This window comes from Natator depressus, chromosome 23, assembly GCF_965152275.1.
Source record: "Natator depressus isolate rNatDep1 chromosome 23, rNatDep2.hap1, whole genome shotgun sequence".
Lineage (NCBI taxonomy): Eukaryota > Metazoa > Chordata > Testudines > Cheloniidae > Natator > Natator depressus.
The window spans coordinates 22,318,667-22,334,098 of record NC_134256.1 but is presented as its reverse complement, the minus strand read 5'-3'; the positions used below and the strand labels follow the sequence as shown (position 1 = coordinate 22,334,098).

Sequence of the window (15,432 nt, the reverse complement as noted above, 5' to 3'; positions counted from 1 at the left end):
GTAACGGGGTCCAAGTCCGGATTCCTGCACTGGCTGGGCAGCGGCGAACAGTTCGGTGACTGAGGCCTGTGGAACTCTCTGCCACTAGATGGAGAGCTCACGACCCCTGGGTTCCATCCCTAGCTCTGGGAGGGGAGTGGGGTCGAGCGGGTTACTCTAGCTCCTGGCGTGATGGGGCTCCGCTCCCAGTTGGGGTGTCTGTGAGGCACCTGGCATTATGGAGGCCCCCAATCTCAGTCCATGCGGCACCCACTGTGACAGGGGACCTGATCCTGGTGATAATGCAAATTATTAATAAGTCATTAACAATGAAGCATGAATGGGTACAAAAGGCTTGAGTTTGAAGTGAGAAGCCCCACCATCGATTAACAACGCATTATTATTAAAGCGTGAATGGCTCATTAAGCAATCCAGCCAGCAGGACGCAGTAGTGGGTCTGTGTCTACATTGTTTTTATTATTTATTTTACAGGTAACAAATCCAATACTTGGGGGTTTTCTTTTAAAAAAATCCCTTTTTCTAAACTAAGTACAGTACTTTCCTGTCCCCCCACCCTTGGCAGGTTTGGGGGTTGGTGTGGGGAGGAATGGGGGTAGCAGCTGTAACTTGGGCCATATAAACTCACAGAGTTCTTGGTCTTGCAGGTCCTAGAGGGGACGTTGCATGGAGAGCAGTTCTGGGCGGGGGCCGGGGTGTGTCTTTTCTCTCTGCTGCTACAACAGGGTGGGATCGGAATCAACCATAGAGATCTCAGTCCTCCGATTCCTAGAGAGGACCAGGGCACGGTGAATGGAGTGTGTGTGGCAGACAGGGCAACAGATGCAGTGATAGAGGTCATTTTCCACGGTGTTTGTTCTCTCACTCCGCTCCTACAACATGGTGGGAGCGGTGGGATCCAAACTGACCATAGAAATCTCGGTCCTCCCCAGTTCCTAGAGAGGACCAGGACATGTTACATAGGTGGGGGGGATGCACTAATAGAGGTCGCTCTCTATGGTGTCTGTTCTCTCCACTAATATAACACAGGAGGAGCCGTGGGGACTGAATCAACTATAGAGATCTCAGTCCTCCAGTTCCTAGAGAGGACCAGGTCATATTATTTCAGTGGGGGAGATGCACAGATAGAGGTCACTCTCTATGGTGTCTGTTCCCTCTCTCTGCACCTATAAGATGGTGGCAGTGGTGGGATCCAGATCCCTCAGAGTTCTTGGCTGTCCAGTTCACTTCAAGGCAGGGAGGGGTTAATGGCTGGCCAGTGGTCAGGGACTGTGATTCCCCATGGGGCTGCTAGCCCCCCACCCAGTCCCTGATGCCCATCCCCTCCTGCCCATGCCCTGGTGCCAGATGCCCCAGCTGAAGCTGCCAGCTCTTGAGGTTGTGTCCGATGGTCTCAGTAGGGGCTGGGGGAGGTACAGTCGGATCACACCAGGACACCCCCACGCCTCCCGGTGTCTCTGTGTCCCAGTCCAGCTCAGCTGATGAGGCGGTAGAAGACCCAGCAGCCGAAGGTGACCCAGTGGCTGGCCCAGCTCAGCTCCGACCACTTATAGATGGTGTAGGACATGCCATAGCCCTGCGGCGGAGAGAGACACTACAGTTTGGGGAGGGAACACCTGTGTCCTGGGGTGATGGGGGACAGTCGGGAGCCCAGTGGATTGGGCCGCTGTGACTCAGGTACAGCTGAAAGTGAGGAGTGTAGGAACACCTGTCCCTGTGGTGACAAGGTACAGCCAGATCCCACCAAGGCAAGGACTGAGGTACAGTCAAAACTCTGGACAGTAGGGATGGCTGTTCCCTGGGGTGAGTGACACCATCAGAGAGCAGGAGGCTGGGCTGCCTGTTCTTGGGGGTGACCGAGATACAGTTGGACCCCAGGAGGGTAGGGCTGCTTGTTTTCTGAGATGACCGAGGTACAGTCGGCCATCGGGAGGGTGGGGCGGCTTGTTTCCGGCTGATGACCGAGGTACAGTCGGCCATCGGGAGGGTAGGGGGCCTGTTCCGGCTGATGACCGAGGTACAGTCAGACCACACCACCCTACCTGCTCCTCTACGGTGTCGTCAGCGTCGATGTCAAAGAGCGAGCCCAAGTAGGCCAGGTGGAAGACAGCCAGCGCACCGAAGAGTAGGTTCAGCAGCCGAACCCAGAGATTCTGCGGGAGAAAGACCCCAGTTCAGAGACACCCACCCCCCTTGTTCTTCCCTTCCCATCCCCTACCAACCCCGGGGAGACCCGTATCACCCTGCACTCTCCTCCTGGCTAAGGAGAGAACCCAGGAGTCCTGGCTCCCAGCTCCCCTGCTCTAACCCACTAGACCCCACTCCCCTCCCAGAGCTGGGGATTGAACCCAGGTGTTTGGGCTGTGGGCTCACCGTGTTATGGCGGTGGGGACAGCCGGGCGGGCAGCGCTTGGAGAGGAGGCAGGCGTCAAAGATGACAGAGAGGCGCTTCCGGAGGACTTGGGAGAAGAGAAAGATGTGAGAGCAGGACACTGGCCCTGGAGATTGCGGAGAATCCCCCTGGTGTATGTGTGACAGTACGGGGCATAGGACACACAGCACTGCACAGTGTGTGTCCGTCCCTGCTGCCCCCTGGAGGAGGGGGATAAGCCTGCTCTGTGTGGGTGTGTGTGTATTTACTCCCTCCCCGCTCCCTGCACAGATCATGCCGTCACCCAACCCCTCCAGAGGCAGCCGGAGAATCCCCCTCAGGCAGGGAGTGCTACGGGGCATATGCCACACAGCCATCAGCTCTTCAAGGGCCCATCCAGGCACCGGGGAAACTTACCATGCTCCACGTAGGTGATGAATCCCAGAGACAGCAGCACGGCAGCCAGGTGGAAGCTGAGTCCCTGGGGTTGGGGATGAGGAGGAGAGGGGAGACATCAGCCAGTGGCCAGCCGGGGGGGGGGGGCTGCTCCCCCATTGGGCCCCCTCTCCTCAAGCCCCCCAAAACTTACATGCAGGAGGGCGCTGGCGGCGTACGTGACAATGACAGCGGAGAAAGTCCCTAGTTGCAGGCTGTTCTTAAAGACATCTGCAAGGAAACACGGGGGGGAGGGAGGGGGGGGAGCGTAAATCTACCAAACTGCCCCAATCCCCACAGCGCCCCCTGCTGGGAGAGATCAGGGTGGAATAGCCAGGAGATTTCTCCCCTCCCCCTGCTCCCCACAGCTGCTGGGAGAGGCTGGGGCTGGAGTAGCCGGGAGCTCCCGCCACAGCCAGCTCCTGCCCTGCTCCCCGCAGCGCCCCCTGGTGGACCTTACAGGAGTTGAGCCAACTGGACATGGGCAGGTTCCAGCTGGTGACGACTTCCACCATCGACCGGGGCAGCTCCACATTCAAGGGTCGGGACACCGTCAAGTCCCTGCCAGGAGAGAGCGAGCGAGCAGTCAGGATGCCTGGGTTCTCTCCCCAGCCCTGGGAGGGGAGTGGGGTCTGGTGGTTAGAGCGGGGGGGGGGGGCTGGGAGCCAGGACTCCTGGGTTCTCTCCTTGGCTCTGGGAGGGGCATGGGGTCTAGGGTGGGGGAAGAGGGCAGCTGGGAGCCCGGACGCCTGGGTTCTCTCCCCAGCTCTGGAAAGATAATGGGGTCTGGTGGTTAGAGTGGGGTGGGGATGGGAGCCCGGATGCCTGGGTTCTCTCCCCCGCTACTCACCATTTGAGGTTGTCCTTCTCCTCAGTGAATCCTGCCCCAGCCAATGTGGCAGTGGCTTCGGAGAGGAATCCCACGAAGTAGCTGCTGAAGTGGAAGGAGATGGCGCTCTCGTAGGCCCGGAGCCACCTGTGGGGGTGGGAGCGGTGGGGGTCAGGCCACGGGAACCCTGCTCCCAGAGAGGGGCAGGACCCGTCTCAGAGACCCCTTCTGGCCGGCTTCCACCCCAGCCGGCCTCCCACTCACCTTATTGCCAAGCCCCCGGGAAATTCAAGGAGAAATTGTCAGGTGTCAGTGAGTTAAGTGGAGAACCAGGGTGCCATGCAGGGAGCGAGCCGGCCATGGAGCGAGCCGGCCACGGGGGCACGCAGTGAGTGATTCAGGAAGCTAGCCACTGAGCCACGGGAGAAGCCACGGGGCCAGCCATTCCTGAGTCACTGAGAACCACAGACCTCCGAGCGAGGGCAGCTGTGGGCCGTGGCAGCCAGGCAGTGAAGCCTGGCCAGAGATCCGGGACCTCAGTGCCGGGGGGGGTGGGTGGGAATAATCCGCTGCGGCAACAAGCCAGCTGCAGGATGGCAAGTCCAGAGGGCAAGCGAGTCACGGAGCCGCAGAGCAAGCTCCACTACCATGCCACAAGCGAGCCCGGAGCGAGTGGGCCGATGGGCCGCGGCTCAGAGGAGCCCCGGAACGGCTCAGCCCCGGAGTGAGCCGTTTGCCGAGGCGCAGCATGACCCGCGAGCGAGCCCCCAACCTGGTGTGGGCCAGGGCTGGCGTTACCTGGCCTTCCGCTTCTTCCTGAGGCCGGCGGGATCCCGGGCGAGGAGGGGGAGCAGAGAGAGTGAAGGGGAAAGGAGTGAAAAACAGAGAGAGAGACAGAGACCGACGCTGGCCTGGGCGCCACTCGCTGCGGGCAGAGGGGTGATGCTGGGCATTGGAGGGGGCAACATGTGGATCAAGGTACTGGTGGAAAACTGAAGGAGGAGTGATGTCTAGTGGTTAGAGCAGGGGGGGCTGGGAGCCAGGACTCCTGGGTTCTCTCCCCAGCTGGGGCCTCGAGGACACTGGGAGGATCCTGCAGCAGCGGTGGGGGGACCCAGAGGCCGGTGTGAGGGAGCAGGAGGTTGTTGGGCCTAACCCCTGCCCCCTAGGGTGGGAAATGGGGGTGGGGGAGGGGACGCACACACTCACTTCCTGAGCTGCCGGTAGCCGTAGAGTGGGATGAAGTAGGAGAACAGGTAGGGGGCGACGCAGGTGGAGACGAGGAGGCAGATGACGGAGAGGAGGAGGCTCCGGGACACCTTCCGCAGCCAGGGGAGGCTCTGCGGGGTGAAGGGCCACTTAGCCAGCGTGTCCCATTCCCCCCCGCCCGAGCCAGCCAGCTAGTCCCCCACCCTCGGGCCGGAGGGCAGCCAGTGCCCCTAGAGGGGACAGGCCCCATTCCCTCCCCCCCTGAGCCAGCCAGTCCCCGCCCTGGGGCCAGAGGGGAGCCAGTGCCCACTAAAGGGGAAAGGCCACCAGGCACAGTACTGGGTGTGCCCACCAGGGGCGCTGTTCCCCCCCGGCCCCGACTCTCACCAGGGCCCGGCTCTCCACTGCCTGGAGATAGCTGTGGAAGCGGCTCCAGGGCCCGAAGATGGCCGTGCCCACAAAGTAGATGTAGCCCATGAACTCCACGGGGGAGGGGACGGCCAAGAGCTCCCCTCGGTCCAGGTCGAAGCCCAGGGACACGGCCTTCATCGCCACAATCATCTGGGCCCCTGCCACGGAGAGAGAAACTGGTTGGGGGTGGGGTACCCTGGGACTACAGGGGAGAGAACCCAGGAGTCCTGGCTCCCAGCCCCCCCTGCTCTAACCACTAGACCCCACTTCTCTCCCAGAGGTGGGGATAGAACCCAGGTGTCCTGGTACCCCACCGCTCCGCCAGCCAGCCCACCCTGCCCTGGGGCTGGATGCAAGCCGGCGCCCCCCAGAGGGGAAAGGCCCCATGTCCTAGTCCCAGTGGGGGCAGATCAGATTCTCACCTCTCATTTTATGCCAGGTCACGGTATCCACCATGTGCATCTCCCTGCCGGAGAGAAGGACGGAGACTGTATCAGAGAGAGGAACTAATGGGGTGGGTGGGGGTCTCCCTGTGATATCAGCTGATCTCCAGCCCCCCAGCCAATGGCTGGCTCCCCTCCCCAGACATTGCTGCACCCCCACCCACAGGGCTGCCTTCCACCTAGTCTTCCCAGTTCTCCTCCCACCCACTCGACCCGGCTGGGGTCCCACCTGGCTTCAGGGACCTCACCCCCCGCATGGGTCCGGCCTTCCCCTCTCCATGGATCGGGCATCCCCTCCACCCCCTCGCCACGGACCCACCTCCACCCAGAAGGTCCTTGCAGACCAGAATCCCTCTGTGCCCCCTTCCTGGGCCCAGCTTCCCTCCAACCCAGGCCTCACCCCATAAGGAGGTAGATGAGGATGGTGATGGAGAGGAAGACCCCACGGTGGGCCGAGTGCCGGCACAGGAAGAGCACCAGATAGCAAAGCAGGCTGAGCAGCACCACCCAGACCATCTGCAGCTGGAAGAAGTGGTGGAGGGCGTAGAACCCCCCCCACACTGTGCTGAGGTGCTTGGCATAGCCGGGCAGAGCTGGGGGAAGCGGGGGCATGGTTAGAAGGAGTTGTGGTGGGGACCCTTCCATCCATCCAACAGTCCATCCGTCCAACCCTCCATGCGTCCAACCCTCAATCAAGCTTCCATCCCTCCCTCCATCCAGCCCTCCATGTGTCCAACCCTCAACCAACCATCCATCCGTCCAACCCTCCATGCGTCCAACCCTCAACCAACCTTCCATCCCTCCCTCCAACCAGCCCTCCATGCGTCCAACCCACCTTCCATCCATCCCTCCCTCCATCCAGCCCTCCATGTGTCCAACCCTCAACCAACCAACCATCCATCCATCCATCCCTCCCTCCATGCGTCCAACCCTCAACCAAGCAACCTTCCATCCCTCCCTCCAACCATCCCTCCATGTGTCCAACCCTCAACCAACCATCCATCCATCCCTCCCTCCCTCCATGTGTCCAACCCTCAACCAACCAACCATCCATCCCTCCCTTCATGCGTCCAACCCTCAACCAAGCAACCTTCCATCCCTCCCTCCAACCATCCCTCCATGTGTCCAGCCCTCAACCAACCATCCATCCATCCCTCCCTCCATGTGTCCAACCCTCAACCAACCTTCCATCCATCCATCCATCCCTCCCTCCAACCAGCCCTCCATGCGTCCAACCCACCTTCCATCCATCCCTCCCTCCATCCAGCCCTCCATGTGTCCAACCCTCAACCAACCATCCATCCATCCATCCCTCCCTAAAACCAGCCCTCCATGCGTCCAACCCTCAACCAACCTACCTTCCATCCATCCCTCCAACCCACCCTCCATCTATGCACTCACCCAACTAACCCTCTATCCATCCTGCCAATCAACTTTCCATCCATCCACCCAACCCACCCTCCATCTATGCACCCATCCAACCCTCCATGCATCCCACCTTCCCTCCACCCAACCCACTCTCTCTCCCACCAACATCCCTCCCTTCAATCCTCCATCCATCCCTGCCACCTGCTTACGCAGCCTCCAGAGCAGCCGGCATGCCAGGCAGATAAGCAGCAACAGCCAGATCTGCTCCAGCCCCTGCTGGGCAGTGGGGATCATGCAGCCCTGCAGCAACTGTTGGTAGAACTCCCGGTGGGTGAACGTGGCCATTGCCGGGGCCTGAAAGAGAAGGGAGGGGTGGGGATGGGTAGGAGCTGCTGGAGAGGACACAGAGCAGAAAGAGCCCATGGAGCTGTGTTGGGGGGGTGGGGAGGGGGTGTGGAAACAGACATATTGGGATGTTTGGCTGGCTGGCTTCATGGATGGTTAGATGAATGGATGGATGTGTGTGTGAATGGTTAGATGGATGGATGGATCATAGAATCATAGAATAACAGAGTTGGAAGGGACCTCTGGAAGCCATCTAGTCCAACCCCCTGCCCAGAGCAGGACCAATCCCAACTAAATCATCCCAGCCAGGGCTTTGTCAAGCCTGACCTTAAAAACTTCTAAGGAAGGGGATTCCACCACCTCCCTAGGTAACACATTCCAGTGTTTCACCACCCTCCTAGTGAAAAAAGTTTTTCCTAATATCCAACCTAAACCTCCCCCACTGCAACTTGAGACCATTGCTCCTTGTCCTGTCCTGGATGGTTGATGAATGGATGGTTAGATGGTTGATGAATGGATGGTTAGATGGTTGATGAATGGATGGATGTGTGTGTGGATGGATGGTTGAATGAATGGTTGGATGAATGTGTGTGGATGGTTAGATGAATGGACCTATCTCAGGGCAGGGGGCTGGACTTGGTGACTTCCCAAGATCCCTTCCAGCCTGACATTACAATGATTCTATCCATCCATCCACCCTGCACCACCCGCTACCTATGTACCTATCCACCCATCCCCCTACACACCCCTTTATCAATTCATCCATCTCCATAAATACCCATCTGTCGTTCCATCCATCTGTCCATCCCTCCCCACACGCACCCACCTATCTCTCCATCCGCCCCATGCACACGCTTCTATCTATCCATCCATCCATCTCCATACACCTATCTATCTTTGCAAATCCTAGCACACTGATCTATCTATTTGCCAAGATTCACATAGATCAACCAGGGCCTGATCCGACCTGCGAACCCCGGAGCCTGGGGCACCGCTGGGCCACAGGGGGGTGGGGGGGGAGGGTGGAAGCAGGGGCAGTATTGAATGAGTGGAATGCTCATCACCGGAGAACTAGGAACGTTGGGGGCCCGAGCCCCCCCAGGGCAACATGTCGTGATAACCCCCCTCTCCCCCCAAGTAAGAAGCCTGGGAGACTGGCACTGACATACAGATGTGGCCAGAGGCAGGGGTGGGATTCCCCCTTTGCAGCTACACTGGCCCCTGCATCCAGATGTGGCGGGAATGAGGGGGGGTTCCCCTGAACAGCTGCACTGGTGGCTGGATCCAGATGTGGGGGGGGGAGTGGGCGCTCCCTGCTCTCCCCTCCCTCCAGCTGTGGCTCGCTCAGGGCCCAGGTACCTTTGCAGCGAGTCTCTCCCTCCAGGTCTGTCTGTCCCTGCGCGGCCCGTCCTGCGGTCCGGCTCTCCCGTGGGGGGAGGGGAGGAGGGGGTGCTAATCCCCTTTAAATTTGGGGGCGGTGAGGATCGGCGCAGCCTCCTACGGGAAGGGGAGGTGGCTCGGCTCGGCCAATCGGGAGCCGGATGGGATGGGATGGGGCGGGCGATCAGGACAGCCAATGGATGCCCTCTAGCTGCAGCGCTGGGAGGAGAGGAGGGGGCTCGGAGCCGGGACTCCTGGGTTCTGTCCCCGGCTCTGGGAACCAGGACGCCTGGGTTCTCTTCCTGGCTCTGGGAGGGGAGTGAGGCTAGTAGGTTAGAGGTGGGGGAGGGGGGTGTCTATATTTTAGGTACTTCTCTGTCCCCCATTGCTTCAGTATGTGAGCACCTCACAGTCGCTTGACACCTTCATCCCGGGAGGAGGGCAGTGCCCTATGTCGGTTTTGCCGGTGAGGAAGCACAGAGAAATGAGGGCCCTGTGAAAGGTGGCAAAAGGAACCCAGGAAACCTGCCCCTTGTGGTTTGCCCTGATCCGACCTTAGCTAGCGTTAAACAAGGTTTGGAACAGCTGCATATAACACCGCCTGGGGAGGGCTCACCTGGCTCTGAGATGCAGCCACCTCTGGGGCGCAACCCGGGAGCAGCCGCACATAACGCCACACGGGGCTGGCTCATCCAGTGCTGAGATGCAGCCACCTCTGGGGCAGGGGAGCTGGGGAACAGCTGCAGTCCCTCTCCCAGCTGGGTTAAGGCCCCGCGTCTGGGGGCAAGCCCCTCCCCCACACTGAGTATGAGCCCCTCCCATGGACCCAGGACACCTGTGAGTGGACCTCACCATCTGCTCACCCTTGCCCTTGAGGATAAGCCCCACTCTCCAGCCACAGGCTCCTCCCCTGCTGAGCAACCCCTGGGCACAGGCCCCACCCCCTAGACACTGGACCCTACACCTGGGCACAGACCCCTCCCCTTAGATATGGGCCCCGCCCCGATAGACACAATCTCCGCCCCCTGGATATTAGCCCCTCCCTCTCCTCTGGGCCCAGGCCCCTCCCCCTGGGCTCAGGTTCCGCCCCCTGGGCCAGGCCCCTCCCATATACGGCCCCTGCCCTCCTCCCTTTAAATCTCTCCTCTGACTGACACCTGTTACCATGGCTACCCCACCCCCGCCCCCTGCTGAGCCCACATCGCCTCAGCCGGCTCCTGGGCCAATCCGCTCCTCGGGAGGGCCCTCGCGGCCCCGCCCACCAGCGCCCCGGCTTCCCATTGGCCGCGAAGAAAAGGCCCGCGGGCCAACGGGAGGGCGGATCAATCGAAGGAGGAGGCCCCGTCCGCCCGCCGCGGCCAAGGTGCGCGCTCATTGGTCGCGGGGCGGGGCTTAGAGCTGCAGGGGGCCGCCTGGGTGGGCGCCGGGCTCAGTGCGCGGCCAGCGGCGGCGGGCCCGGGGCAGGAGGCGCATAGCGGGTGAGGGGCTGCCGGGGCGAGCACGCAGGGGGCTGCACGCACTGACGTACGCGCCCCCCCCGGGAGTCCCCGTTCCCGGGCCAGCTGGGGGTGGATCTGCCCCCCCCAGCCAGTCCGGATCAGAGCCGCGCCCCCTAGAGAGGAAAGTCCCCGGATCCCCTTCCTGACACCATTCCTCTTTTCTTTCGCAGTGGGAGTCCCTGTCTTGCCTGCCATGGGGCTGGAGGCCGAGCCCCTCGCCGTCCCCCACCCTTACTGGCCCCGGGACCTGGAGATCCGGCGCTACGTCCCCAACGATCGCCCCACCTGGCACAGCCTGTCCTTCCTCTTCTCCGCCTCGGCAGCCCTGCTGACGCTCACCTGGCTGGCCGCCGGCTGGCGGGGGTGGACGGGGGCGCCCATGAGGACCGGGCGCCGCCTGGCCATCTGTTGGTTTGCCATCTGCGGCTTCATCCATGGCGTGATTGAGGGCTGGTTCAGCCTCTACCACACAGAGATACCTGGGGACCAGTGCTTCCTCTCCCAGCTGTGTAAGGCCTGGGAACCAGGACTCCTGGGTTCTTTGGGTGGGGGATGGAGTCTGGTGGGTTAGACTGGGGCTGGGAGCCAGGACTCCTGGTTTTGATCCCTAGGTCTGAGAGGAGAGTGGGGTCTAGTGGTTAGAGCAGAGGGGCTGGGAGCCAGGACTCCTGGGTTCTATCCCCAGCTCTGGGAGGGGAGTGGGATCTAGTAGGTCAGAGCAGGGGAGGCTGGGTGTCTGGACTCCTGGGTTCTAGCCCAGCTGAGGGGAGCCCTCACTGGAGCTATTTGCCCGTGTAATGTGAGGAAAGGAAATCTGCCCTCCGGGGGAATCCCCTTCCCGAGAGAAGGGATGCGGTCCTGTGAAATTGGACGTCTGGGAGAACTATGGATCCTTGTGGAAACAGCTCCAGAGGTTCCACTGATCGAAGCTGGGATTTTCTCTCTCAATTCCCAGCCCAAAAACTTTGTGAAAACTGACTGGATTTTAGAATATTTCCTCCCTCGCTTTGAAACCTTCCTGCGTTCCTCCCCACTCCTGCCCCATAACATTATTAATTCTATTAGTGCTTTTTGACCCCACGAGTGACCGTTTCAGCTGAATCTCGTTTTCGCCTCCAGGGAAGGAGTACGCCAAAGGAGACAGCCGATACGTCATGTGAGTTTTAGCTTTTGGGTGTCCCATTCCCCACCACTTCCCCTTTTCTGATTATCCACCCCCCCCCCCACACACACACACCATCCACCAGCATCTGCCCAAAATCCACCTGGAAATTTTGGAATGGATTGGATGCAGCCTTCAGAAAACCCATCAGGTTTTACAGATGCCTGCTTGCTCGGCACAAGCAAACAATATGTGGTTTAATATCACTAAATGCAAACGCATCCCTCCAGGAACAAAGCACACAGGCAATGTGTACAGGATGGGGGGGACTCTGTCTTGACAAAGATTTGAGGGTCATGGAGCACAATTGGCTGAATGGGAGCTCCTGGTGCAATGCTGGGGCCAAAACAGGGATTGCGAGGTGGAGCATAGAGGAGATTTTTCCCCTCTGGATTTGGCCCTGGTGCGACTGCTGCTGGGATTCGGCGTCCTGTTCTGGTGGCCACATCTCTAGAAGGACGTTGATCAATCGGGGAGGCGTCGGAGAAGTGCCATCAGAATGATTCAAGGATTAGAAACCCTGCCTGAGGAGTGAGAGACTCCCGGAGCTCCAGCTATTGAGCTGAACAAAGAGATGGCTGAAGGGTGGTTTGATCCAGGTCATATCTACGCGGGGAACAAACATTTGATAATGGGCGCTTGATCTAGCAGAGGAAGGTCAAACCCGGGCCGATGGCTTGAAGTTGAAGCGAGACCAATTCCGGGTGACCGCCCCTTGCCTTCATTGCGTTATTCCCAGCAAACGAGGGGCTACGTAACCAGGGCTACTTGCATTCTCCTTGGAGACTAAGAACACGCAGCTCTTCGGAAGCAAGCACCTTTCAGCCGTAAGGCAAGAACGCTGCGGAGAAAACAGCCAAAGAAGCGACATGTAAATCTACCAGAGATCTCCCCGTCTGCAACTCCAAGCTGGGGCGGTGCCAGTCTAAAGATTGGACCCCCAATTTCCCGCCCCCCCGATCTCAGAGCAAAGTTCTGAAGGCTGAGTCTGTGGGGCGGGGGCGGTCTTGCTGTCCCCACCCGCTTCTCCCCCAGACATCCTGGGAATTTAGTTTCCCAGGTCCCAAAAGATCAGCCGGGTTTGCTGCATCGTGTCATGGCCTTTTCACAGCCATGCTGCTTGTGGGTTCATAGATTCGGAGGGCAGAAGGGGCCGTTGTGATCAGCACGTCCGACTTCCCCGATGACAGAGACCAGAGAAACTGTCCTGTTGCACCAGGTGCTGCATGGACCCACCCCTGAGAGCAGGGCCCCCCCTCAGCTACTAGATTGGGGTCCCCGTCCCTGCACAGCCCTTCCCAGAGCGAGGTCACAGCCCTTGTCATGCTGGGTGCTGCATGGAACCCTCCCCATTGTGCCTGATGTTACACAGACCCCACCCCCATCAAGATCGAGGCCCCAAAGAACTTCCAGTCTAAATACACCCAGGCAGGACCATTCTCCTCGTGGTACGGCTGGGGAAACTGAGGCCAGTAGGATGTGAGCTGAGACGCATGGTTGGCTGGGAGAGATGGGAAGTGGGGGCGGGCTTAGAAGTCGGGTTAACCCTTTGGTGCCTCTCTCTCCTGTCTGCAGAGAGGATAACTTCACCGTGTGCATGGAGACCATCACCGCCTGGGCATGGGGGCCGCTGAGCCTCTGGACCGTGCTGGCTTTCCTGCAGCGCCAGCCCCACCGCTATGTCCTGCAGCTGGTGGTGTCACTGGGTAAGGCAGCCGGATGCCTGGGTCCCCTCCCTGGCTTGGGGATGGGAGTGGGGTCCAGTGGTTAGAACAGGAGGGGATGGGAGCCAGGACTCCTGGGTTCTTTCCCAGGCTGTGGAATGGCCATGGGGCTGTTGGGAGGAGACCCGAAAGTTCCAGCAGATCAGCTTCATCTTGAACTAGCCAGAACCCCAGATGCTCCCTGATCTTGCCATGACCCTTGGATTCTCCTCAATCTGACCCCTTGACCTTTCCTCCCCACCCACCCCAGGCCAGCTGTATGGCGACGTCCTGTACTTCTACACCGAGTACCGGGAGGGCTTCGCCCACAGTGAGATGTGGCACCCGCTTTACTTCTGGTTCTACTTCGTCTTCATGAACGCCCTGTGGATCATCATCCCCTCCAGCCTCCTTCTCGACGCCTGGGGGCACCTGAGTGCTGCCCAGAGGGCGCTGGACGCTGTCAAGGCCAAGAAACACTGATGCTTCTTACCCCCACCCCTGGGTGGCAAGGGGGGTGTATCTGGCACAAAACTGCCCCGGGGGGCTGAAGGATGAACGATGCTCAGGGATTGGAGTGTGCAGGACTCCTGGGTTCTCTCCCTGGCTCTGGGAGGCGAGTGGGGTCTAGTGGGCTAGAGCGGGGGCACTGGAAGCCAGGACGTCTTGGCTCTTTTCCCAGCGTGTGAGCGACATTCCAGTTTCTCCAAGCCGGCTTTACCTGCTGGCCTGGTGGGGAGAGACGGGTGAGCCGGGGGAGGAGATCACTAGCAAGGATCGGGGAGATATCTGCCTCCCTATGACTTGTTATCCTCCACACCCTCCATGTTCCCATAACCAAAGCTCCAATCCCGTCTCTGTGTACCCCCAAAAAGGACCCCTTTTGCCTCCTGACTGCAGGGTCAGGGACGCTGGGACCTCAAGCGCCTCTGGTGCACAGGGCCAATCAGCTCGTTTTAATAAACACATGTATGTATTCCTTTGCCTTCCAGCAGCTGCCCTTGTCTGTCGCTATCGCCCTCTGGGTGGCGCCATGCTGCCAGGACAGGGGGGGTTAGGGCTTGGGAGAACCTGGCTGCGGGTCTCTGTTCCCTGCATTGACCCCAGTAAGGCTCAGACTTGCAGCTGTATTTGGCTGCTTTACTGACCATTTCTCACAGTGGAGACTGGAGTACGGGGACCTTTTGGGCCGGGGTGGGTACCGGGCTGGCTGGGCCCATTGCTCTGATCCATGGGTAAAGCAGGGGTACCAGCTGCAGCCCCGACATGGGATTCTCAAGCTAGGCAGGGGAACTGTGCAGCTCGCCAGTGGGGCCTAAATGGGTGAGGAGTCTTTCTAGTTTTGCCATCTCCTTGGCTTTGGATGTGGGGTGATTCTGGGAGGAATGAGACTGCAACGGGAGGAGGCAGGTGTCTCTGCTTGGCCCTGTCTTGTAATCCCAGCACCCTCCTTGCTAGAACCATCATCCCCCTAACCGGAGATCCAACCATGTCTCTCGTCTCCTGAAGTCTTATGCCCTGTGTTATACAGGAGGTCATACCAGCTGATCACGAGGGTCCCTCCTGGGCTGGGATGCTCTAGAGAGGAGATGGAGAGGCCCTGATAAAATAATGACCGGGAACAAGAGAGAGTGGGACCTTCTCCAAGAGGGGGCAAATTCCAAATGGATCAATAGAAATACCTTTTCCCTTAACATGGGATTGTACAGTGCAACTCATTAACCTGTGTCCCATTCCCCCACCCCCCAGCCAGTCAGCCTCCTGCCAGCACCCCCTAGAAGGGAAAGGCCCTCTGCTCCATTCCCTGCCCCCCTGAGCCAGCCAGTCCCCTGCCTGGGACCAGAAGGGAGCTGGCGCCCCGTAGAGGGGAAAGGCCCCATTTCCAATGCAATGTTCACTGGGTTGGGCGTGGTGGGATCCCGCCTGCCCTGCAGGAAAGCCCCGGGCCATGGAGCCCGTACAACACCTTATTCTGGGGGACAGCGAATGAACGCAGGGAAGGGGGCAAGGGTCAGAGATTTAACACGTGGCACAGGGAACCCCAGGTGGCAGCTATTGCTCTGGGAAGGAGCCGGTGGGCGCTGTGGCATGGATTCCCCACACCGGCTCTACGCCCCAGCTTTGAAACAGCCCCTTGGAGGAGCCCCATCAGCGGGCCAGCCCCCCACCCCCGGGGTTACACTTGGCCAGCCAGGGCCTCTAACACCTGTGAGAGACTGAGCCTCTGGCCTCCTGCTTCATCCTGGGAGTCCCCCTGAGCCAGCCGTGCACGGTGCCGGG

General features: G+C 60.0%; 2 protein-coding genes across 5 annotated transcripts; one reads left to right on the top strand and one right to left on the bottom strand.

Annotated features, from left to right (window-relative positions):
- Positions 1-116: 116 nt before the first annotated feature.
- Positions 117-8,840, bottom strand: PORCN (porcupine O-acyltransferase). Of its 3 annotated transcripts, XM_074938088.1 has the most exons (14): positions 8,768-8,840; positions 7,273-7,417; positions 6,096-6,288; positions 5,675-5,718; positions 5,229-5,410; positions 4,842-4,972; positions 4,431-4,448; positions 3,654-3,779; positions 3,264-3,364; positions 2,958-3,034; positions 2,786-2,849; positions 2,371-2,456; positions 2,040-2,150; positions 117-1,573 (listed from the first exon to the last, which is right to left on the bottom strand). In XM_074938088.1, exons 2-14 carry the CDS (start codon positions 7,406-7,408, stop codon positions 1,472-1,474), a joined length of 1,371 nt encoding a protein of 456 aa, XP_074794189.1. In that variant the 5' UTR covers positions 7,409-7,417; positions 8,768-8,840; the 3' UTR covers positions 117-1,471. The 3 variants fall into 3 exon arrangements, with proteins under 3 accessions (XP_074794189.1, XP_074794190.1, XP_074794191.1); XM_074938089.1 differs by lacking the exon at positions 4,431-4,448; XM_074938090.1 differs by lacking the exon at positions 8,768-8,840 and having other exon boundaries at positions 7,265-7,283.
- Positions 8,841-10,168: 1,328 nt separating this feature from the next.
- EBP (EBP cholestenol delta-isomerase) lies at positions 10,169-14,124 on the top strand. 2 transcript variants are annotated; one of them, XM_074937724.1, is made up of 5 exons: positions 10,169-10,266; positions 10,458-10,796; positions 11,407-11,443; positions 13,025-13,155; positions 13,424-14,124. In XM_074937724.1, exons 2-5 carry the CDS (start codon positions 10,481-10,483, stop codon positions 13,633-13,635), a joined length of 696 nt encoding a protein of 231 aa, XP_074793825.1. In that variant the 5' UTR covers positions 10,169-10,266; positions 10,458-10,480; the 3' UTR covers positions 13,636-14,124. The 2 variants fall into 2 exon arrangements, with proteins under 2 accessions (XP_074793825.1, XP_074793826.1); XM_074937725.1 differs by lacking the exon at positions 10,169-10,266 and having other exon boundaries at positions 10,399-10,796.
- Positions 14,125-15,432: the final 1,308 nt, after the last annotated feature.

Excerpts from the sequence above, each read along its gene's own strand:
- PORCN (XM_074938088.1), bottom strand. The coding sequence starts at position 7,408 with ATGGCCACGTTCACCCACCGGGAGTTCTACCAACAGTTGCTGCAGGGC. Across the intron at positions 5,719-6,095 it reads CTCATCTACCTCCTTATGGG|GGAGATGCACATGGTGGATA; the intron begins GTGAGGCCTGGG and ends TCTCTCCGGCAG. Across the intron at positions 1,574-2,039 it reads ACGACACCGTAGAGGAGCAG|GGCTATGGCATGTCCTACAC; the intron begins GTAGGGTGGTGT and ends TCTCCGCCGCAG.
- EBP (XM_074937724.1), top strand. The coding sequence starts at position 10,481 with ATGGGGCTGGAGGCCGAGCCCCTCGCCGTCCCCCACCCTTACTGGCCC. Across the intron at positions 10,797-11,406 it reads GTGCTTCCTCTCCCAGCTGT|GGAAGGAGTACGCCAAAGGA; the intron begins GTAAGGCCTGGG and ends TTTCGCCTCCAG. Across the intron at positions 13,156-13,423 it reads GCAGCTGGTGGTGTCACTGG|GCCAGCTGTATGGCGACGTC; the intron begins GTAAGGCAGCCG and ends CACCCACCCCAG.